This window comes from Limanda limanda, chromosome 15 (genome assembly GCF_963576545.1).
Source record: "Limanda limanda chromosome 15, fLimLim1.1, whole genome shotgun sequence".
Lineage (NCBI taxonomy): Eukaryota > Metazoa > Chordata > Actinopteri > Pleuronectiformes > Pleuronectidae > Limanda > Limanda limanda.
Window position 1 is genome coordinate 17,985,508 of NC_083650.1, and position 24,809 is coordinate 18,010,316.

The 24,809-nt window shown below is 44.6% G+C and overlaps 1 protein-coding gene across 1 annotated transcript; it reads left to right on the plus strand.

Annotated features, from left to right (window-relative positions):
- Nucleotides 1-2,463: 2,463 nt before the first annotated feature.
- Nucleotides 2,464-24,602, plus strand: smoc2 (SPARC related modular calcium binding 2). Its single transcript, XM_061087514.1, has 13 exons — nucleotides 2,464-2,719; nucleotides 7,789-7,951; nucleotides 10,161-10,267; nucleotides 10,493-10,592; nucleotides 11,384-11,428; nucleotides 13,703-13,750; nucleotides 15,101-15,175; nucleotides 16,566-16,752; nucleotides 18,151-18,233; nucleotides 22,596-22,695; nucleotides 22,879-23,126; nucleotides 23,312-23,349; nucleotides 24,091-24,602. The coding sequence occupies exons 1-13, from the start codon at nucleotides 2,642-2,644 to the stop codon at nucleotides 24,112-24,114; spliced, it is 1,296 nt and encodes a 431-aa protein (XP_060943497.1). The 5' UTR covers nucleotides 2,464-2,641; the 3' UTR covers nucleotides 24,115-24,602.
- Nucleotides 24,603-24,809: the final 207 nt, after the last annotated feature.

Consider the following 24,809-nt stretch of genomic DNA (forward strand, 5'->3'; position numbering starts at 1 on the left):
TATTGTTTCAGTGAAGCTGAGTGCCACCCTGCCGGGAGGCTAGGGCACTCCAGGTGATGTCCCCACGAGTGTGTGCACCATTGTTGCTGTGATGCACCCGAGGTGAGTGACTGGTGGCACCCTGGGCCCCCCCTCTTTAGTTAGACTGCCCCTCCTTTGGTTAGACTTCCCCTCCACACATGGCCTCAGCTCACATCCCAATTCTTTCCTTTTAGGTAGGTCTGACTTTTGTAGTTTTAAGGGATTTCTCATGGAAATGTTACAATAATGTAATTTAGACATTTTTTGAATCCTGTTTTAAGATGTTTAAATAAAATATTCTTTGTTAATAAAGACATGTCTCTGCCTCTTAACAGTAAGAACTCACATTATTGATTGGTGTCCAGAGAGGGACCTTGAAACTGTGGATCCTCGGTTCCAATCTCCCCCCCCAGGTGGCGTTGGTGTTATGCAAACCAAATTAATCAATTTAGTGCTCCCAGCACACGTGGATCAAAACTTGCTGTACAGACTTCAGGACTCAGTTTCCCCACAAGCACCAAACCCCCTCTAGTCCACAATGTCCGAGCCCTGGCCTTGTCAATTTCATATCATCTATTCAAGGCCCCTTATTTAACTTTCAGGTGTAACTCATGTTTTGATCTTCTCTTCCCCCTCTGCTGTCTCCATCCCACTCTTGCTGCCATATCTGACTCAGCCTCTCCCATGACACTACGACGCTCCATCATTCCAAAGATCACTTGCATATATTTACTTTATTTCTTCCCAAACTTGCCCTTGCAGCCCAATCCACCGCCTCGTTCCCTCCACCCCAACATGTTCTGGCACCCATAAACCAAAAAAACACACTACTTCCCTGCCTCTCCAATTTAGAAAACATCATTAAGATCTCCCCAACTATATCTGCCCTAGCTCTGTCCATACAAACATTGTGCCCTATCCTTGTGCGCCATGAGTAAATGGAAATTAAATGTCCAGTGCGCAAAGAGCCAGACTTATCAACTTGGACATTATGGCAACATTTGGAACTAATAACATTAAAAACATTTTGGTTTGTTGTAACAGTAAAGGCTGCACAGGTGTTGACATTAACAATGGCTCTGTTCCATTTAGCTGTAAGCCAGTGTGGCCCAGTGTGCACCTCATAAGGGCCTATACACCTCAATGGAAACAATCATTTTAATATCGGTCATACCTGTCAAACTATCTGCTGTAAGAAGGTCTTTGATATCTCTTTCCCGCAAATTAACTCATAATGCTAGACTATTAATTACACAAGTGTTTGACAAGTCAAAATTACCCATATTTTAGGAGTCATCATGAATAGAAAACTGGCATATGCCCATTAATGAAATGTGGTATGTGGGTAAAAAGCCAAAAGCTCCACAGTGAGACAGATCTGAAGGCTGACTGCAGCGCCCCAGGCATGAAGGCTGGGCTACAGGCACACCTTGGTAAGATCTGGAGCATATTGTAAGCAGGTCGGATGAATAAGCCTGTAAATCACTCAAATGCTTTGCTGTGGTTCATCAACTTCAAATTTCCAAACAACGGGAGCTAACTTTTACTGCATCACTTGTGAATAAAACATAAGTCAGTTTTTTACTGTAAACTCCATTTCAGTTTACTGGGTCCTCAGCTGTGACAATGTGTATCTACTTGTATATACCCATAGGTGGCGTTAAAGTTGCAAGCTGCTGCTTCCATAAAGACTTGTCAGTTCAGTAGACATATGAAGACATGCATGAATTTACCGTGCTCATTCAAACCTGCACATTATTTCATTTATTTAAAATCCCACTTAGATAAGATTGGTGTCCATTAATTTGTGTGTTATAATTTGTTGGAATCTGTCACAAGGGCAGATGATTCATTAATTTATTTTTAGAATTTGCACCAGGTTGTATCATGTTGTGTTTTGTGTTCACTTGCAGAACTTTGATTGTCTGGATGAGGCGGAGAGGGAATCGGGGGGTTGGGTGGGGGGTGTAGCAGTCGGAGGGGATGAGCTCAGACTACGTTTCTTATCCGTGCTGGAAACAGACAGTAGCCTGTCTCATCCCATCCTCCCTCTCTCTGCCAGCAGAACCTCAGCACACGGTCCCCAGGGAGAAGGGTTTCTTGTTGTGCTTTTGAAGGAGAAGGAAAAGAAAAAAGGGTGAAAGAGAAGAATACCTGACGTGTTTGCCTCAGCTACCAGCAGCAGACGGAGTCCCTCCAAACCTACACCTACCTACCCACCGGCCGGGGAGCTGCCTGCATCCGATAAGGGATCTAGTCCACAAAATCAAGTGTGGAGGGGAGGGGGTGTGGAGCAAAGAAGTCGTATTGGAGAGAGGGAGAAGAGAGACACCGAGGGAGGGGAAAAGGTCAGGGACACGGGGGGGGGTTATCGCACTGCTAGAAATAAGGAGAGTGTCTACACAAACGCTTTGGCAGACGAAACCAAGGAGACGAAGTGAAATAAACCAGCAAACCCAGCTCCGGCACTGGCAACATTTTGTTCACAAGGACTATTGAGGATTTTAAAACCTTTTTCGATCTCTTCCAGAAGCATTTTGTGCGCTTTGGTGAAGTCCAGGCAGCAGAGACTGAATTTTGGACCGTGCGTAATTTGGAGAGTTTATTGCCGCGCTGCGTCATGATGCGCGTCTGTCCTCTGCTGGTCTTCCTCTGCCTCCTGTGCGCTGGACGCGCTCAGAAGTTCTCCGCTCTCACGGTAGGAAGAGCCACACAACTCCCTGAACACATATCACACGTATCCATGTATAAATTTTGTTTTTAAATCAACTCTATGCGTGCGTATTCTGTGTCTTTTCTTCGTGTTCCGTGCGTAATTCGCACTGATAAAAATGGTTAGTATGAAGCCGGAGTGAGTCATCCTATATTTGTGTCATCCTGAGGCGCTTTTCTTCTAATAATCACACATTTGTATATAGAAATTATGATAAACATAGAAATGTCAGCAGTTTTAGCATGACCCATGCTGATGATTTTAGATGTCATTTCTCTCCAGGTTTTAGAGTTTAGATTTGTCAGAGTTTTGTTTCATATTTGTCAGAAATTCAAGTTCAACTTTAAACGGAATTTAAATATATAAATTTTTTCGCTGCAACATTTTGTGGAATTCCTGTCCGAGTGCCTGCACAGTGTCTCTGAGATGGCAGAGCCAGCCCGCCTGTGAGAAGTCTGGTCTGTTATCATCTACCTGCCTGGCAGCTTCATTGCTTGACCGCCCCTCTGTCCCGTTAACTCTGGCCCGAGTGGCTCTTTAGAGAGTGAGCTGACAGAAGGTCAGAGGGTCTACTGCACAAAATCACATGGCATTTCTTACAGGAGTATAAACATCATTCCCATTTCTCCTCAAAGTCCAGGAGAAAAAGCATCCTCATGCAGCTGAGGGGAATTTCATTGCCACGATCAAGTGCAGGTACCGTGGTGAAGGAGGAATAACACAGAGCGGAATGTGCACTGTCAGAGGCTTCCCCCTTGATTTAGAGGTCCAAGTGACAGCCGCCTCCTCCAGCACTGTTATTTATGGTCTGGGTGAAGATGCTTCAATATCCAACTGGAAACAAATGGCCATGAGTTGTTAACCTGCAGGCGAAGGGTTGGAGATCCTTTCTCCCTGATGGCACTATTGACTTGTGGAATGTGGGAGGAAGTGCGGCACTGAGCATAAGCTCCGTTTAGTTTTCACCATGATACATACATTTACACACACACATAGTTCGAGTTCAGATAATAGGAGTGTGTCTTTATTAAATGGCCATAGGTGTTGCATAGATATTGACTCTGCAGATAGGATACCCTGCTAATGCTGCTGTCTGTAGTGTGGGCTCTGGATATGACTCCGGGAATGAAAAACTTTCTCTATTTCATTACATGTTTGAGTGGGAACTGTGTCTGTGTCCAACCTCCCCACTGAGGGTTATTAGTCTGTCTTTATTGGAATAGCACATGGAGCACCAGACCACTACTTTTACTGGACCTTATGAGTGATTGATGTTTTCTTGTTTTAATGACACGTGATCAGTTATGAAAATGTACCCATGTTATATTCTAGGTCAAACAGGCAGTTAAATGGATGGGAAATTTACCCAGGTTATTCATAAAGCAGACTTTTTCCATAGTTTATGGACATATTACATTTTGTGAGTGAAAAGATGAGGGCACAGAGCATTGGCTGCCTCTTACAAACCTTCAATGCTAATTTGGTATAATATATGGGCTCCATTGCCCCCTATGCTTTCATATAATTGTGCACCTGCCCGAACAGACTTTTGTTATTGTCACATGACCAATCGTGGCCTTTCACACCACCTCCTTTTCTTTTTAACCTCTTTCACAGCAATTAAGTGCCTTTTCCTTTGATTGAGTTAGTAGCCTGGTTAAAGGCTGTCACTTTCTTCCCTTTCCACCATGCTGGAAACTAATGATCCCCTTTGCATCTTAGCATCAGCGCAGGAAACTCCCGCCAAGGCCATTTAACACATTTGCCACGGCTCTCAGCTGGGGCCCCCATTGACCCTGCGGGCCGTGGTGTGAGGGGCCTCTTGGAGTGCTGGAAGCAGGGGCCTCCCGGTCCAGAAGGCCCTCATCAGCCTACAATGTGCTCTCTGCTGGAGACTCGCCTCCTCCGTACTCTATTCAATCCCACAATGCAGCAGAGCCAAGGGGAGGTAATAGGATTTGATGTGTATGCTGGTTGGTTTTGAAAAAAAAAGTCTCTTACACTCCACCCGTCTCGCCCTCTCTCGCCGGTCTCTTCTCCCTTTGCCAACCTCTTGTATTATTTGAGCAGATGCGAAAAGCATCTTCCAAGCCAGATCAAGCGAAAGAAAAGAGGATATAATGAAAAGAAAAGAGGGCAACGCAAAGAGGAAAGAAAACAGAAAGCAAGAGGCAGCTGTCTGAATGTGGACAAGAAAGGGATTAAAGTAATAAATAGATTTGAGTCACAATATGTGTTCTGTCTTGTTTGAATCTCAAGATGAATAAGGGTGGGAAGCGTGTGCTGAGGTGAGGGACAGCCAGTGACTCTCGACCAGGTTGCTTTGCGTGATGATGCTGCTGAGTTGAAGAGGCTGGAATGAGACATCAAGGGAGTGTCAGGGCTCCACCTCGGCCTCAGCCATCCATCACCAGGCCAAACACACAAAGAGCTGCAGCAGACAGCAAACCACCATTAAGAGGACACAAGAGGAAGAGGTCCTCAACACATCACAGTCTCTGGAAGCTTCGTCCTTTCACTGGTTTTCACATCTTATTAGTTCTTCTGCCGAGAAATAAAGACTGGGATGGCTGATAGTGAATCTGGGTGGTTGATTTCATGGGTGGCTGATTTCATGGCTACAGTAACTGTGTGTCTCCACGCTGTGTTCTTGGAGCTTCATCATAAACCTGCAGGCACTTGGCGCTCTGCTATCTGCCGGTCAGCGGACATCTCGTAGGATGCTGAGCTGCACAATGACTCTGTTTGAGTTGTCAGTCAGCTGACTGGCAAGGGCTGATGCTGATCACGCTGGTGTGGCGTGGAGCACTGGGGTGGTCAGCGTGGGCTGTGGCGAGGCTGGCGGTCCACCACCAAGCGTGGCTGGAGTCACTTGGCCTCTATCAGAGCAGTCACTGGCCCTGGGAGGCTGCGGCCGTCTGCGAAAACCTTCCTCAGACCGACCGGTCACGCCTGCTGGACTTTATGGGAACGGGTGAGCTGCGAGTGACGGAGTGGAGGGTGAACGGAGGTCGTCATAGGGAGTCAGGACAAAGAGAACTAGAGCATCCAACTCATCTAGAGCTACTGTTGATTTATACTGTTTTATATTTGAACAATTAATATCAAAGTATAGTTCTATTAAGTTACAGGTTCCAATCTGGATTCTGCTTGGAACCACTTGAGTAAGTCATCCAAAAATAATCCCTCTTAAATTCAGCGATTCTTTACAAAGTGGCATCTTCTTCCCCCAACGAGTTACAATGGAAAAGGGGAAACTTTAAATAGAAAATCCTCCCAGTCTAACTGTCGGCCAGCGGTGCCCAACCTGTCTGTGACCTGTCATTACAGGTTATGACGTTAATGTGGATATGGAATTGATTTTTTTTTAGACAAAAATGTATATATAATTTTTCCTAAAGTTTATCTTGGACACTTTTGGGGTCCAATATAAATACTTGTCCATCCCTTAAGACAGTGCGTCATTAGATTTTCCCTGATGCAAATGAATTAGCAAATTACCAACTCTTCATATTTCTACTAAAACGATGAAGAATGGAAACAGGCTCTTCTTGTGAGCAACTCGCAGCTCTACGGTGTCAGGATACTGTTTGTGTTATGCTAAACTATTTGTGACAGACAAATCTTTTAAAACCCTGAGAAGGAGAAGGCTTGTTGAAAAATTTGATTCAATCCCGAAGACTAATTTTCCCTCCCTGCGGCGGCTCCTCCGATGTGTTTGAACGGGCCTCACCTCTCTGATCCCCCAGTGAAGATTTATGAGCAGGGTTGACAGAGTGGGCTGTATACCCCCCCCACCCCCATCCCACCCCCAAAGCCCTGGGCGACACCTCCTTCCCTACGAACCGTCTTCCAGGTGCATGGAGCCCCGAAGCCCTCCTCGTCCCAACGCCACCAAAACCTCATCTCCAACTTCACTTGTTGGATGTCAGACACAACAAATTTTTTATTGCCGACCATCACGCCCTCCTCTTTTCTTCCTCGATCTTGCCATGCCCTTTCTTTTCATAACTCCTAAGACATTTTTATGGATAACCTTTAAGCAATTTGATTCTCTGCTTTGTGCCACTCTGTGTGTGAGGGGGTGAAAGAGGGAAAGTCTCTGAGGTAATTCGGGCAGATTTTGGATATCCATGCATCCACTGAGAACTGAACAAAAACATAATATGAATGGTTTCATACATACAAAGCATTTCAATATAAGAGGAGACAAAAAGAGTTTGGAGAGGTATTTATTTTGGGATATGACTGAAAACAGCACCTGGGTACGGAGTTTGTTTTCTCCTTTCTACCCATTATTCAACTGAACTGACTGAATCACGCAAACTTTATGAAGCCCCAACGCTCACACTGTAGCAGAACAAAGCTCCCTGACATCTAGTTTATTCAGTCACTCTATCATTCAGTGCTTTTTCATTCATTGTAGCAGTCACAGCTTGTTGCCGCCCCCCCGCACACACCACCGCCACCGTCTCATTGTGTGGCCCGGCGAGGAGATTTCATACCACGGTGAAAGATACAATGGCTGCATTGACACAGGTGATCCGATGCGTTCAGCCAGGAGTCTCCGTCCTTGTTTCTCTTTTCATGGCTGAGTAAAACATCCTCAGGAGAGATTCCAGGTGAATACCTGTGCAGGTGTTGGCACAGACAAAGAAAAGATGAAGCCTCAGTCTTCTCCAGCCCTTCTAGACAAAGACAAACCATGACTGCACCCTGACAGGCCTGTGGTGACGCTGCCTCGCCTTAATCCTGGTGTTGTGCTGTATCTCAGTGCATTAAAGAGTGTTTATCAAGGGAAGCTGCACTTGCTTGTGAACGCGGATTAAAAGATTGAAGGCAGAATTTCCATTTTGCATGAATGCCGATTGGACACCTGTTTTTTGCTTTTTTATTTGACCTTAAACAAGCAGCTCCACCCTCTGTCTTCATAAATCCCTCCAGAATCACACCTGTTTCGGTGACTTTTGGTTTCAGAGCTGACTGATTTGCAGAAATGGCTCGATTAACAAATGTCTTCTCTGCTTATCTACTGTTTTCTCCCACTTATGCAGTTCCTGCGGGTGGACCAGGATAAGGAGTGCAACATGGAATGCAGCGGAGCTCCCCGCAAACCTTTATGTGCCTCCGACGGCAGGACCTTCACGTCTCGATGCGAGTTCCTCCGAGCCAAGTGCCGCGACCCCCAGCTAGAGGTCATCCGAGGGCCATGCAAAGGTTAGATCACGAGTCACACTTCAGCGCCGCCCGACCCTCTCACATGTGCCGAGAGGGTCACAGGAGAAACTTGTGGGTTAAATTAATTTCGGCATAATTGATTCTGTGAGTGCTGGGAGGACGAGTGGGGTTGACATGCTGAAAGTGGGTGGGTGGGGGGGGATTAGCTGCCTGGCTGGTTTCATCATTTCTCACCATTTGTACTGATGAAGGAAATATATACGCATAGCAGTCAAAATACTTCATCTGTTTTATGGATTCCATGTTTTGGTACAACATGGGTGAGGGCGTCATGGAACCAACAACTCTCCCACTGATTTGATCTGCTTTCAGCTCTGTGAGATCTACTTATTATACAGAGGTGACGGCATTTCAATGAACTATCTTGACAAGAATTAATGGTCTTATTTTCATGATGCTAGATGCAAAGCTACACGTATGTGAGCAATGGAGGACTGGCGATGAAAGGCAAAAGGCGAAGGAGAGCCAGTGAGGTCAAGCATCTCACAGACTCCTTCATTGTTAGTGGTCGATGGAAGGAAGGACCCATACGCCCCGATGCTGCAGCCCTGAACCCTTTCACCCCCCCCACTCCTCACCAGCTCTGCTAGTCCATTGCTCTACACACTGGGGACAATGCCCCATTCTCACATATTACAATATTAGATCACAAATGCAGGGAGCGTGAGCAAATGGGTTTGCTTAAAAAAGAAGTCTCTTATGATGGAAAAGCATTCCACGATTTTATGCCCGTGCTGTGTCTCTATGGCAACGTCTCTAAGCAGACATCTGGATGTGGCGGACTGCGCCGGGACACAGAATGGAGGATTCCAGCCAGGAAGCTGAAAGGGACGAGAGTCCATGAAAGTCTTATTGTATGTGTCAATAACATTGGGTGTATAAGGGTTCGGACCCCCCTCGGCTTCTGGACGGCCGGGGTGAAAGACACAGCAGCAGCAGCAGCAGCCGTGTCAGCACCGAAATAAACCACAAGGCTGATCTTGCCTAAAAGCACAGAGATGGGATTGTGTTTAAGGATGGTGAGACTGGCACCACATTTGTTTTCTATCACTGCGCTGAGATGATTCAAGTGTCCTGTCATTTTTTCCAGTCAGCTTTTTGGTCCGAGCCCCCTGGAGAAGGACGATGGTTTGGGGTTTTTCCACCGGAGCTAACTTTAACGCTCCTCACTTTGCTGTTTTCCCCCTCATCCGGAACATCTAGCATCTCCCCCCCCCCCTCTCCTCTTCAGTGACAGTGACACACACACACACACACACACCGCACACTACACACACACACACCAGACTGAGCGAAAACCGAGCACTTTTTCCTGCATGTGACTAATACTGGACAGTCTACTGAAGGACATGCCAGCGACATGCAGCCTCCTGACCAAAGTGAATGTTTTTAAACTTAGCATGAGTCAGTGCTCTAATGTGATTTGAACCTGCTAGATGAGCACTTCGTGGCAGCTTCTGTGTCACAACGAGTTCCCATTAAACCCAGCGGTGCCCAGCATCTCCTGAGAGTTTGAGCAGCTGGAGCAGTTGGTCAGGTGAGATGAAAACAGCTGTGGATTGACAGGATGAGGTATGTCTCTGACAGAAGGATGTGAAAAGCCATGAGTGAGTACAGTGGGGTCCCATTCATTCAAACTTTAAGACTCTCACATGAAAGTGGTCTGATAGTTTCAGTCTTTAAGGAAGCCTTGCTGACCTTCATTTTTATCAACAAATACTTGGAGGACAGCTCGGGCTGTGCTGAGGAGACGGTCGAGGTTTCAGAAGAGAGTGAGACAGACTCGGAGACATTAGGAAGGGTCAGGTTTTCCCCGTGCATCAGCCCTTTTCTTGGGTGACTGGAATGTCCTACAGTAGCAGCCCGAGCTGCCTCGCTCAGTAATGGATTTACCACCAGGCACTGTGCAGGCTAGCCTGGCTTGCTCCTAATAAGACCGGGGATGTTGGTTCTATTCCCAGCCACAGCAAGTATCTGCCGCCCCTGAAATGTCCTGAATTGTTTCCTCTTCGTCTCTCCCGGCATTTCACTTTCATTCTTCATCATCTGTGAGGTTCTACATCTTCTCCCGACTTCTTTAAGTACGTTGGTTTCATTGTCGTGCAGCATAAGAAAAAAGTCGAGCTGTGGGTTGAATTATAGGTCTCTGTGATGTGTCGTGATTCTGGTGATTTGTGGTGTTCCACAGATACATCCAGATGTGTAGCAGAGAAGAAGTACACAGAGCAGCAGGCCAAGAAGCTCTTCCCGCAGGTCTTTGTGCCTGTGTGCAACCCTGACGGTACATACAGCGAGGTAAAATACCACAAATAATACTCTTGAATAAGAAGCACTGCACTAGACCAGGAGGCCTGAGTAGAAAATGGTTTTGCACCATGAGTCCACTTCTTCAATAATTGATCTTTTCTCCTGTATTAATTGAATTGTTATTTAATTGTTAGAGAGATTTATATTTTTTACAAATGCCATCCCTTGTTTATAATGTGCTGATTTTGTGTTACCATGCTGCTCTGATTACAGATTCAGTGCCACAGCTACACTGGATACTGCTGGTGTGTTACACCCAATGGCCGACCCATCAGTGGCTCAGCAGTGGCCAATAAAAAACCTCGGTGCCAAGGTGTGAGAAATAATTCCTCAACCTGTCTTGCAATAGGAAACTTTAATAATGTTTACACCCAAACACAATATATTTGCAGTTCACTGCACTACAGGCATCGAATTTTCCAACAAGCCCAATGCATTTAAATCGGCTGATTTGTAGTCGAATGCGGTTTCTATAGCTTTGTTGAGCAATGATGATAGAATCGAAATCCCACTCAGCATAGCAGGACATTCCCTTTGTGTTGGGGGGTGTAATCTTTCGCCCAGTGGGAAAGTGGTCAGTGATTGGACTGACCGCCACAGGGTTTGAGGGCCACCCGAGGACTGAGTGTTGCTCAAGGCATGGGGCTGTGGTGTAAATAAGCCCAGTAGAAAATCCTTGCAGCGGAGTTTAGCAACAAAATTAAACTGTGAGGAATGTAAGTGTTGTTGGAAGATGGCGTCTGCCAAGCAATCAAATAACCAATGCCACATGTCGTCCCTGTGCGTCTCCGTGCCTTTCTACTGTTCAATAGTGAGAAGTTTCCAGAAGCAGCGATAGTAGCAGCAGCAGATGTAACTACCAGCTGTACTTTAATTACAGCTGTGCATATAAAGCTTAGAAATGCCATAAAATACATCTCCATCGACTGGAATCAATTAAAATGAATGACTTCAAGATAAAAAAGTCAGAAAAGACTTCTGTCTGTCGAGTGTTTCCTCTTGTGCCACAAACTGAGGCCAAAGATTGTCACCATTTGTCTTTTGTCACACATGAAAGTGTGTGGTGGTGAATTTTGTAATCAATTTGAACCTGTTGCTTTGCAGGATCAAAACAAGAGAGAGCTACCACAAGAGAGCCAGGTAAAGCAGGTGAGACGGTGATTCAAGGAAGAGGCATACTTACTCCTTTAGATTTGCATGTGTTCTTTCACGTTTGTCCATGTGCATGTGTGTACCTATCCAAATATGCATGTACACTTGTGTGTATTCATTTGTCTCTCCTTGTGTTTTCCTGCATCTGTGTTGGAGCTGTGCAGGGCGCGTCGCCTGTTACAGCTTGTCTTTCTAATATTTTGTCAATTCAAGAGAGTGCGAGCAGCCTGGAGGCTGATATATAAAAGCAGTCTGTTACTAACAAGTCTGAGGAGCGAGGCTGTGGTGAGTTCTGATGCTCACCACCAGCAGCCACAGCGCCTATGACCGACTGTTATCTTTACCAAACTTCCAGGAAGCAGCCAGAACTGAGGACCAGTGACATGTCAGACCCTTTTCTCTAACTTCTTCTCTCCTCCTCTGGGTTCTTTTTCAGCAACAGTGTCATGAGAGACAAAGCCATGTTCACTCTTTATCCTGCACCATACTTTCTCTCTGTCTCTTGTCAACATGTTACCTCTTCCAGATATATAACCACTACGTTTTCCTCCGGCTCCACTCCTCTCAGATACTGTATATCTTGCTCTCATTTTAACAGACTGTTTGTTTAACTGATGGTAACTTTGACTGGAAGGCCCCGAAAGAGAAAAAAAAAGTGTAATTTGGGTCAATTCAGATTGATTCCTTCTGTGATTGTGTATGTGTGTTGGAATGTGTGCATGTGATGAAAGGGTGTGTCTTCATCCTCTCATGTTTGTCACATGGGTTATTCCTGTCAGTGTGACATTTACGTCTGTGCCTCTATCTCTGTAAACACTCCTGGGTACAGTGTCTGTCTGAGCCCAGCCAACTCATTACGCACAGATCAAGTGGGAACGCAAAAATCTGTGAGAGAAGGAAGGATGGTGGGAGAGGGAATAAGGGCGGAAGGGGGGAGGGGGGTTGTGGTTGAATCTGAACTGGTTGAATAAACAGGGTGGTGAAAAGCAGAATAAACTCTAGTATTGTGGTGTGCCAGCACTGAAAATAGCAGTGATTGCATCACTATTTTGATTCAGCCGAAGCCCGTCAAGTATTCCACAGCAGCCATTGCTGCACTTTTAGTATCAGAATATTGGTAAAGTCCAACATAAAATGCTTTACCATGAACCCAAGAAATGACAAATTCATTCACATGCTGGGATCGTACGCAGCCGACGACTGACAAACAGCAGTAAAACTTAAGCCGTGTGACCACAAATGGCGCGGGGGTTTCCTGGCAGATGCTAAAAGAGGTGTTACAGTCATGTAAAAGGCTGCTAAGCAAAGAGAGGTCATTAGTGGTTTATAGTAAATCCAAATCATAAACACGCTTTTTGAAATGGCATTTCCATCCGTTAAGTGAGCAGAGTAATAACACGTCTGCCTCCGTCAGTCACAGCGGCTGTATATGTTTTTATCCAGCGAGCATACTTGAGAAGATGAATGGCTGGCTCCACAAACACTGAATGTGAAATCCGGATTTTGCAATGGAGAATTCGTTGCCTAAGAAAAGACGTTAAGCTTATTCCACCTACTGTATTAGAGATGCCCTGACTCATGCATTAACAGAGCTTTACTTTGTGCAGAATGAGTGACCCACACTGAGGTTAACCACACCTACGGCCGTGGTTTTACTCTAAGCTGCTCAAAACCTCAGTCCCCATCTCCCTCCCACCGCAAATCATACAAACAGAGACCAAACAAACACTGAGCTTGATTCTCCCACTGTTAATTGGTCCGTCTCAGACTTGGCCACTGCCTCCTTCACCCTTTGTGTGTCACCCACCTTCTCAAATGCAGGCAATGGAAGGATGGAGTAGAGCATCAGGGACAACTGATCCTCATCCTCTCCTCCTTCGTTTTAATTGACCTCAATCTGTCCTGTGTATTATAATGATCTCCCCTGTTGCATGAAGTGGAGCCATGGGAATATATGACCACTATCCTTCTGGTTGGCCTCCTCTTTTCTTTCTCTTGAGTCACCTCTTTCAACTTTCAACACGCACACGCACACACACACACACACACACACACACACACACACACACACACACACACGCACACACACACACGCACACACACACACACACACACACACACACACATCTCTCTAACCCTCCTCACCTCTACTTCTGCCTCCTTCCTTCTTGACCGGGCAATGTGCAAATCTTACAATAGTTAAGTTTTCTCTATTCTAGCTTACTTTCGTAATTGTAGTCTCCTTGCAAATATTCTCCATTCTAAATGCAGATGAGACCGGCCTAGTGGTGGACCCACAGCCTGCTGGAGATGAAGAAGGTGAGCTCTTATCCTTCAGTAAAAACATTATTTGATACTGTGCCTGTGTTTATTGAGGCATGCGCTGACTGAACCGAAACCATCAAAGCACCGAAAACGTCCTTAAAAGGGAAAAGGAGCCTGGCAGACAGGCAGCTACAGCCTCAGTCGTGATGTTAAAACATTTTCAAATGGATAAGATTCACCTGAGTTTATGTACAAAATGTATGAGGACAATTTTTTATTCTTATACTCTGCTTTAAGGCAAGTATCATACTTTTTACTCCACTACTTCACCAGCTGTAAATAATGGATACTTTGCATGTAATAATATTTAATTTAAAAAAACAGATCTTTAAAATGTTCTATAGTGAGAGAAACTAGAATGAGCTCATACCTCCACCAAGGCCACTGTTTGAAAGAACATTTAAATTCCCCAGATCCTGATTCTTAGTTGGATCTACCACAAAATGCACAAACTCATAAATACCAGTCTCTTCAAATGCCAGATTTTTCATCAAGATCCATGAATTACTTTTTAAGAAATCAATTAAAATATTTCCAAACTCTCACGATGTTAAAAAAAGGGGAAAGGGGAAAGGGGGGGATCAACCGCCTTATCCAGATCTGCAACACATGTAGTGAGGTGCACCCACACCACATCCTTCCACCAAGTGCTGTGGTAACCCGTCCTGTAGTCTCTGTGTATTCCTGCTGACAAACAAACACACGCAGATGAGAACATAACGACCTCGGTGGAGGTAGAAGCCAACAGCATATAGCTCAAGGTCAACCAGCGGCAACATTAAAATCCTACTTCCATGTTAATGCATCATTAATAATCCAATGATATGATCTGCAGAAAGAAACAAATCTGCCAAGTGGTTACTTTGACCTTTTAGTACATAAAGTCTGTTTTGCTGCTAAAACATCAGCGCTGTATCTGAAAGTGTTTCTAGATTGTTATTGTTACATTCACATAATTTAAATTAGACAAGAAAGCAAATTCCTTCCTTTCAAATCCAATGAAAAATGATCCATCACTGTGAATGGGAGCAACCACATGTTGTAAAGTTGCATTTGAGTACTTTTAGATTTATTTTTACAAGGAGTGTTTTATGATTTCATGTTAATGTGAGACCGGGGGAGACTCATAGTCATCGTTTACTTAATATCTTTTCGCTACCATATTTCTTTTCCCAGCTGTCGTATGTAATTCACTCTCCACATCCACTCCCGCACTTTGAGAGACGATAACCTTGATGTGCATTTTATAGTCTGTGAGTTTTGGAACCACCAGGTTTGGCTCGGTTATAAGATGAGTGTGTTTTCAATTGAAGCTAATAAAGCTGTCCCGGTGATTTCTTTCAGACATCATTTCCCAGTACCCCACTCTGTGGACGGAGCAGGTTCGCAGCCGACAGAACAATAGAACCCGAGCACCATGTGAGTTTCAAAGACCACTTTTTCCTTTAATGATGGCGATCGGGTGTTTGCAAACCTCAACTGAAAGCACGCTCTGTTTTTCCTACTTGTGTGAGCAATCATGGTTTGAGGCTGTTCCTGTCTTTTAAGGACAGATGGTGGGATGTGAAACCAATACATCTTGGTGTTGGAGTGCAGCAGGCTTTGAGGATCTGCTGCTCTGTGGTTCTTTGCATTGCCGTGTATCTCTAATTATCAGCACATGGCACAAACACAGGATGTTCCATTCTTTTAGCTCCATGCTACTCTCCTGTTAAATACATGCACGCTTATGTTCTACAGATCACTGGATTTTTTCCCCCTTACTTTTAGGAAATATGTTTCTTTTTATGCATATATTTTGAGGCCATCCCACAGTCGAGAACCCTGCGTGCATATGTGCATTTGTGTGAATCCCATTATCATAATTTACAACCAATAAAAAAAGCCTGAGAAATGCAGCATTGATGGTTTTGATTACCATGTGCTCTTTGGGGTATTGGGGTGAAAGGAAAAAAAAAAACACCCGCCCCAAACAAAGAGAGCCCTTACGGAGGAACTGGAGCGAGGAGAGTCGGCGGAGGGAGAGGGGAGGCATTTCATTTGGTCTCTTTTGTGTGGGTAAAGATCTCTAATGAAAATAAACAAAGAAAAAGGATATCCATAATCCCACAGTAGCTTCCGAGCCTCGAGGCGAGCAGCGCAGAGAGGGGACGGGTTGGTGATGAAAGCCCTCGTGGCCAGCAGAGCTCTGCTTCCATCCTGGAGTTTAATACTCAAAATCTCTGTTGGAGAAGTGCGCTGCGAAGAAAGAAAAAAACCAACGTCTGATTAGATCCTGCTGAGGCTCCACAAAACCCAGTCTTTCCAGCGAAGCTCATGAGGCATTTTTCCATAAGGAATTTTGAATGTATAAACATAAAGATCCCTGGTACTTCACTCTACCCAGCGGTCGTGACTCACTGTGTGTAGGTGTGTGAAAGCAAAAAAGCCTCAGTGACCACTGCTCTGCTTTTGTCCCGTCTTTTTCCCTCTCCGTCACACACATCCACAGAGGGCAGTTGAGTGTCCAAATATTTACTTAACTTGGGGCATAGGGAGCTGTAAGTAGTCATTAGCCCGTTAATGTCCGTAAACAGTGCCACGGGGGGCTGATATAGCAGTCTACACACACTGTCTCCTGCTCGTCCTCCTCCCTGTCACTCTTCCTCCTCCACCTCTGGGACTCTGCAGCAGCAGTGCAATGAGAGAGCAGCTGTGGGCCTCTATTCTTTTTATAACAGAAATTAATGCAAATATGTCGCATGAAGGATTAATTGAAAAAGTGCTGTAGGGATGTTGACTTTAAACAACCTGTGACTTGGTTCTCCAGCCTCCTCATGTGATCAGGAGCAGCAGTCGGCCCAGGAGGAGGCGAGGCAGCACAAGAACGACGCCGTGTTCGTACCGGACTGTGCCTTAGGAGGACTGTACAAGCCGGTCCAGTGCCACCCCTCCACCGGCTACTGCTGGTGTGTGCTGGTGGACACCGGGCGACCCATCCCCGGGACCTCCACCAGGTGGGAGAGACTTTATGCTTTCAGAGCATATGACTGACTGCCCAGTTTTTCACTCCGATTCTGGAAATTAATTTCTATATTTTTTTCTTCGTTTACATTTCAGAAAACACTGATATGAACAGTTTAAGCCTCAACCTTAAAGCAATTGATTCAGAGAAAAATATTAATAGAAAACTAGAAGAAATTGCAAAGGTACAAGACTGAAAACATAATTTCTAAATGTTCATGTTTTTTGTCAACATTTCAATGGTAACAAAGAGCTCCACCAATCAGAGACATCCCGATTACATCTGAGGATTGTTGGTAGTGTAGTACAACATAGGGGCATGTTACGTTGTTTCATAGTCTCGTAGCTTATGGTAAGTCGAGTTTAGATGTTAAAAATATTATTGCTGCTACTCAAAATTTCTATTCAGTAAAGAATTGGGATTTTTACTTCTGAAAACACGCTGTAGAGCTCTACTTGGGTCCTTATCTATATGGTACTTTCACCCTAATTTAGGAAGATTCTTGGAATTTATTGCTTGGTTCTTTGTGGGAAACAAACCAGACAGTTGTTACACAGGCCGGGTGATCATTAGCCAGCGTAACACAGAAGAATGACCAGCTGATAGAAAGGCTATTCAACTGGACGATTCCAGTTTCACGCACTTGGTCGGCTAATATGTTCTGCAACTTTCCTTAGATCATCTGAGGGTCTGAAATCATGTAAACATAAAACGATCCACAATTTAAAAGAAATAAAAATGACTTCCAATCAAAAAAAAAGGATCATCTGTATTGTAGACTCTAAAAAGTCTTACATAAGCATGCGGACAGACAGCTCCACTGCTGATGAGACAGAGTGGCTCAGTGGTGTGGTAAGTGGCAGGTCAGAGGTCAGTCAGACTGGCAGAGCGAGGCACTGGTGCTCTCTTATTGAGCGACGAGGCTGGGTATCAGATTAACAAGTCTCCAGGCAGAGTGCCAGGCAGCACATTAGCACACATATGGAAGCATGGACTTCCCCCCGTCCCTCTCCTTGTCCCCGACCAGCTTTTGCACCCCTTCGCACAGCAGCAGTCTGGACTCCACCAGCTCGACAACGGAGGCCATGAAAGCTTCCTTGTGTCCCACGCTCTCTGTCTGCCTCTCTCCCTCTATCTCACACTTTTTCACCATCCCCCCCCCTTTCTGTCCTCATACCAGCTCCAAATCCTTCCCCTCTTTTTGGATTTGTTTCACAGCCGCTGGTTTGCCACAAAACAATTATTTGAATCCCCGAGATTTAACTGTTTGGGAGTAATTGGGAAACATGGAATTTTCCCTGTCATAGATTACTGTTAAAGACGATCAATTTCACCCATTACTCTCTGAATGAGTTGGTACTATCTCACACGGTGTATTTTTCTGTTATAGGTATGAGCAGCCAAAGTGTGATGGCAATGCCAGGGCCCACCCAACTAAACCTAAGGATCATTACAGAAGCAGACATCTTCAAGGTAGGTTCAGACCACACAGTGAAGCAGCAGTAGACCTCCAACTGTGTGTGTGTGTGGGTGTGTGTGTGTGTTATAAGCACTGTTGGTCAAGGAAATGCGTGATAACAAGTTGAGGATTGCCAGATACTGCCCCTCACTGGTCAATAAGCAAGGAGACAGAGACAGATCGGGGGCAGGATTAATCTTCAACTGACACGGAAGATGGAGGATAGAAGGATGATAGTACGGAGGAGAGACAGCAGGGTGGAGAGGTGGAGATAATGGATAATAGGATGCCGGAGACAGGTAGTGATAGACAGAGTGACAAGTGGGTAGATAAGTAAATTGAGCCTGGTGGTCATGGGGTGGGCTTATAGGCACAGGTGAGACTGTGTTGCTGTGTTAGATTTGCTTGTCAGGATTTTGATATATCTGAGTCCAATATACAAATGGGTAGAACTGAAGATTGATGAAAAGAGTGATAGTCACAGATTTTGAGAAATAATAGAAAAAGCAAGATTGGGAGAAGGTCAGAGTGTTTAGCTATGGAAACAAAACAACCGATTTTCGCTTTTCCTGTTTTCCCACCAACAATCAACAATAAGGCTGTACCTCATTTTTTTTAATCAATTAATCGAACTATTTATTAATGAATTTATAAAAAATTAAATAAAAAAAAAATTTAATCATATTCTCTTGAATACAAAAAAACATGACAACAAACTAACTTATTCCACAACAAAAAATTGCCCAGTCTGATCTGTTCATTTGCTTTTTACAGTCCCATACAAAATCTCCCCAAATTAAAATGAGAGCAAGAGCTTGTTCCGTTCAAGTATAAGGGATGTATCAATCTACATTATGCTGATAAACAACAAAATATATGAAAAGCAAAGTAAAATGCAAGTAATTTTCTGGAGGAATAGCAAAATACAGTGTAATTTCAAGTTTAGCAGTCCATCAAAAAAAATCTAAATTGTGCAATTTGAGTAACACTGAAACATTGAACTGAAGATACACAGAACTTTTTAAACAGGAATAAGTCATTTATCTAATCGAACAATCCCAATTGCAGGTTGGGCGAGAGGTGGGGTGCAACCTGAACAGATAGCCCCATGTATTACAGAGCCTTCATCCAGAGACAAACAGCCATTCACTCTCACATTTACATCTACTTTCAATTTGAAGTCTTAAACTAACCTAACCCTAATCAGCAAGTCTTTGGACTGTGGGAGGAAACTGGAGTACAAAACAAACAAAGAACATGCACACAGAATGGAACCAGGATCTGAACCGAAAACCCTCTTGCTGTGAGGCGACAGTGCTAACCACATGAACCACTGTGCCATTAACCAAAGCATTCATTTTAACGAACCCTTCTGCAAACTATCTGTTATAATTGTCCACTTGATTTTGCTGAGCTGCTTCCATATTCAACTTTCACCCATTCCACTTACCGTACTCTTGCACTGACAGTGTTTTACAATGCAGTGAATGGTGTCCATTCAGCTTTATTTTCATTTCACTTATGAATACGAGATGATAAATATCATCATATTTAATTTCAGTGATTGCACGACGTGTCGTAAAACCGGCGCTGAGCAGAGTTATAGCTCTCGGGTGCTGCTCACAGCCAAATCACAGTGTAAAGCTGAGCGGCTTTTGGCAAACATGCAGTTTTTCGGTGGTTTGGTAAACATGTTAATAATCCAGCGGCATATGAACAGAGCTGCCACTGTTCAAGTCCCATCCATAGCTGTTTATGTTAGAGTTTGCCAGGCCAGAGCTGGGCTCTCGGCTCGCAGGTGCTGCATTTAGCAGCAGAGCAGCACTCTGTCTCCTGTATGGTGACTATAACACAGTGTGATCGAGGCTCATCGATGAATGCTCCTCGCACCAATATGTACTCCTCGTCTTTGCCTTTCCGTGGCACTGCTGGTGTATATTACTGCTGATCCATTGAGCAGGAAACATCACTGTGTCCGTCAGCAGAAAGTGTGTTGTGGCAATGAGGTGGAAAATACAAGTATCCTCTGAGAAAGACCGCAAACCCACAAAAACACCTTCGTAACCCAACGCTGCTTAACAGAAAACAATCAACTTATTCAGCCATACAATCACTGAACAAGAAGCTCACACAAGCACCCAGGCTCTCTGAAGCTTTAAGGAAACCTGCACCGTATCATCCGGGTCTCACATTATTACATATGCCGGGACACAGCATCTTGTTTTCTTTGCCAGCAATTGCATCAACAGCTGTAAACCCTGTTACTGTATGAAGCAGCGGTAATTATAAACGTTGCCTTCACGTCGCCGCAGCTTATTTGCTGTTGAAGCGCAGGTGTTGAGAGGTTTATGGGGCGAGAGGCAAGAAAGGAACAACTTGCCCCGAAAGCAGCAGGAGAGGAGAGCGGAGTGTTCGGCTGGCTTTCTTTGCAGAGCGGACTCGTGGGACAGCGTCGGGGAGGACTCTGGGAGCTGCGGCTGTGAGTGCTGACAGGGCTCGGCCCCATGTGGCTCCATAGAAAAACACGGCTTCTCTCTGACAGTCACACACATCCAAACACACACTTGCCGGCCAACTTTCTAAAGGGCAGCAGAAATAGGGAGGTGCATGAAAAGCCGATGCTGAGATTTTTTAAGCAAGAAAAGTTTAATGATTTGAGGCTTTTTTCAACTTGACTCCATCCCGCATCTGTCAAACGCAGACATTACATAATTATAATCATTATGGGAGTAAGGCAGCAGACGTTTACTGCCGCAGCCTTGAACCGAACGGAAAATGGCCAGACTCAATTTCCTTTGAATGACAGCAGGAACATTTGTGTCCTGCCCCTCAGCAAAACAGTGTCCAGACAGACAGAAGCCGATCTGTCCCGCCCCCGTAAGAAACACTTCTGCTGCCAAGAGGAAAGCGCTGCAGCCTCACCTGACGGCTTCCCATCTGAATGAACAGCCGACTCGCTCAGATTCCTGCCGCGTTATGGAGAGGACATGTGTGCTCCATGAAAAACACTCATTTTCTAACGAGCCCCACTGCCATCCCACAAATGTCTCCGCAGTCACAAGCCAGATAGGAACACTTTGCGCTCTGAAGGTGCAATTGTGTGACTGTCTAGACTAATTTACCACAAGAGGCTCGGGCAAGGCACCAGTTTGGCCCTTCACAGGTGGGTCCGATTTTTTACTGGGCTCAGACCTGGGAGGGCCTTAGTGCTAAAACTTAAGTGCAAGTCTGTTCAACGTGTAAAGGAGGCCATGGAACAGTTTGGACATGTGTACTCTTCAGTCCTCATCTCTGTGCAGGTCGCCAGAGCCCCGTGCTACCTGGGAAAGGTGGAGTGCAGGCTGGGTGCTGGGTGTTTACACCGATGCTGGTCGCCACCTGTTAGAGAGGGGCGAAGCATGCTATTATCTCCAACACAAGAGAATCTGGCCCCGCAGGCCTGGGCCATAAAAGAGACAGCAAACTGCAGAGAATGTCTTTTCCTCCACAGGCAGAATAGCTGAGGGAAGTTGGACTGTGAGAAAGCAGAGCAGAGCCGGGAGAGGAATCCAGGAATCTCTCAGGCCTCCATTGCCAATTACAATTACTATCATTAGGGTCATTCCACTCCAGTTGTCACTCATTTCAACCCCCCTCCCATCATTCAGCATGAAGTAATGCTTCTCTCTTGGTTTTAGTCTGGGAGTTAATGATATATTTACCCGCAAAGATTTATGGACTGATGTGGCTGATATAGGGAACATGAATATTAATCCCACATACACTGTCTATCAGCTGCCTTTCGATGTCTAGATGCATACCGTCAATCAGAGAGCCCTCAGTAGATTCCTACATAACGTTCCGTCTGTCAGGACAGTATCTGAACCCTTGATGTCTCGGTAAAAGTCTCTGAATGGCGCTGAATGGAGCCTCTTGTCCACACACACAATGTTCAGTAACATCTCCTGTGCCTCCAGCTGTCAGAAACCACTCAGGGGCCTCCGGGATGATTGGCAGGGAACTCTCTTCCTGCTCCAGATGAGGGGAGGTCTGACACTTTATGAGAGGGAGTTAAAGACAACTGTGAGAGTCTTGTTTGGGTTTATTTTACTCCTCTGCCGTCTTTATCTGCTGCTCGTGTAAAAAAAACGACGCCGCCTGTTATGACGCCCCTCCCCAAACATTTTTTCGGTCCACCTATGACGGCAGCATTCCACTTTACAACGCATGTTTTAATGCTGTAATGCATTTTTCTGTGTTTGCTGACACATGTGTGCACTTACTTCCATTTCAAACCCCCACCCACCCAACACACACACACAGACAAACGCACACACAGACACACACAGACACACACGCACACACAGTCATTCATGTATCTGTGGTTTATTTTCCAGGCTGTCCTGGGGCAAAGAAAACAGAGTTCCTGACAAGTGTTCTTGATGCGCTGTCGACAGACATGGTGCACGCCGTCACAGATCCTGCATCTGCCGGAAGGTATGTCTCACCGTTATTACAAAAGGCACAAAAGTAAAGTACCGTGTGCTGCAGCTGATTACTGCACGACCCATGACAATTGATTGAACTCCAGTGACGTAAGTTATGTGAGACAGCTGGCTAGAGAGATGGAGGAGCCTTCGTAGGCTCAAAATGATGATCAAATGATCTCTGTCGTTTTAGGATGGCCGAGCCTGACCCCAGCCACACCCTGGAGGAGAGGGTGGTCCATTGGTATTTCAGTCAGCTGGACAAAAACTCAAGCGGTGACATCGGGAAGAAGGAGATCAAGCCTTTCAAGCGCTTCCTGCGCAAGAAATCCAAGCCCAAGAAGTGCGTGAAGAAGTTTGTGGAGTACTGTGACATCAGCAACGACAAGGCGCTTTCTCTGCTGGAGCTGATGGGCTGCCTCGGGGTGACCAAAGAAGAGGGTGAGCTGAATAACACACACTCATATCTATCTATTGGCTTAGCTAAAGCTACAGCAAATACGATCTGCCAACAGCAGAAGGGCAGAGAATTTGTTAAAGTCAGAGTCATGATTTGATGCTCTATTTTACCTGCAGTATTCCTCATATCAAGGTTGGTTTGGTTTAAATCACTTTTTGTTTCACAGGAGCCAAACCAGGAGAAGGCTTATCTTCCAGTAAACTAGTAAGTAAACTACTCCTCACAAACTAAGGGATAAAATGTCTGTAAGAGAGAGTGGTGGCAGATCTGCTGTCTCTGGGTCTGTTTGGATACAACGTAGCATAGGCTGATTTGTCAGGCTCCTATCACTTGACCTCCTTCAAGCCTTTGCTACCAGTGCAGAACGCAACATTGATCATCAATTACAGGCATTGCTGACCCTTTTGTCTTTGCTAACAACTGTTGTGTTGTGTTAAATTCAGCATTTTACAATAGGATATGAGCTGTTATTCGAGCAAGTCATGTTTACACTTACACATGCATGCCCAGTGTATGTGAGTGTTCATTTAATATGCCTTTTTTTTTAGATGTGTTAGTGTGTACAGGGATTAAAACTGATATGGAGCCAAAACGCTTGTGTGGACAGAGAACATCTTAGTCTGAAAATGCGTTTTTCACCCTAATACGTAGTTATATGGATGTAGCATCAGGCATTAACCTAAACTGTTGGGTTTTCTCTACAAACTTAAGGTCTCAGCCTTATTATGTCATGATTTGGATCTTACATAAGACTGAACAGAATATCTTTTATTACAATCGATTCTTTAATTTAGCCATGGACTTTTGTGTGAAGCACTTTGTAACCTTGTTTAGATAACTGCTATACAAATAAAGTTATTATTATTATCAAAAAAGTTGTCAGACTAAGTGCAAACAAAGAAGTGAATGATTCAATCTGATGCCACTTTTATTTCCTCTCCTCAGAATCAGTCGAAGAAGCAAGGCTAAGTCGCCGCTGAGATTTCCCCCTCCTGCGTGGAGAACGTGCCCTCACCATTCGGCAATGATGGAAACCATAGTATTTGCACTTTGTACTTTAAAAAAAATGTAAATTCACTTTGTAGAAATAAGGTATTTAAACAGACTGCTGAATCTGTGAATGATGTAGTTAGCTCTTTATGTCCTGACAAACAAAAAATATTTAACACATACAATGTATGTGTCCTTTGTGTGTCTAAAAAAGTGTACTTTTCAGAGTTGTACAAGTTTTAATGTTTGATGTTACATTTTGTGCCCCCTCCCCTCATTGTACTTTTCATGTCACACTGATGATGTGTGGATATTTGCTAAAACGCTTACAATAATTTAGATCATTCCATCACTCACGTCCTGACCTACAGCATCTGTTCCTGTGCTTTGTACAGCACTTTGAAAGAATGTTTTAAACATGCATCATAAAAACGTCCTACGTGTTCACATGTTTTCATGTTTATTAGAAATAAAGAACTCTTTTATACATTCTGTGCTCTGCCAGTCTGAATGTGTCTAAGACGTTAAATTAGGTCAGCAAATTCCTTTGTTTCTCTCTAATCCAATTAATCGTCTATACTTTCCATCTCATTATATAAATCTTGAAATGTCTTTGCTGTTTTGTGTTTTCTTTCAGCGTCTTTTATGAAGCACCTTGTTGACTTTAGGAGCCA

Excerpts from the sequence above, each read along its gene's own strand:
- smoc2 (XM_061087514.1), top strand. The coding sequence starts at position 2,642 with ATGATGCGCGTCTGTCCTCTGCTGGTCTTCCTCTGCCTCCTGTGCGCT. Across the intron at positions 2,720-7,788 it reads AGAAGTTCTCCGCTCTCACG|TTCCTGCGGGTGGACCAGGA; the intron begins GTAGGAAGAGCC and ends CCACTTATGCAG. Across the intron at positions 18,234-22,595 it reads CAGAAGCAGACATCTTCAAG|GCTGTCCTGGGGCAAAGAAA; the intron begins GTAGGTTCAGAC and ends TTTATTTTCCAG.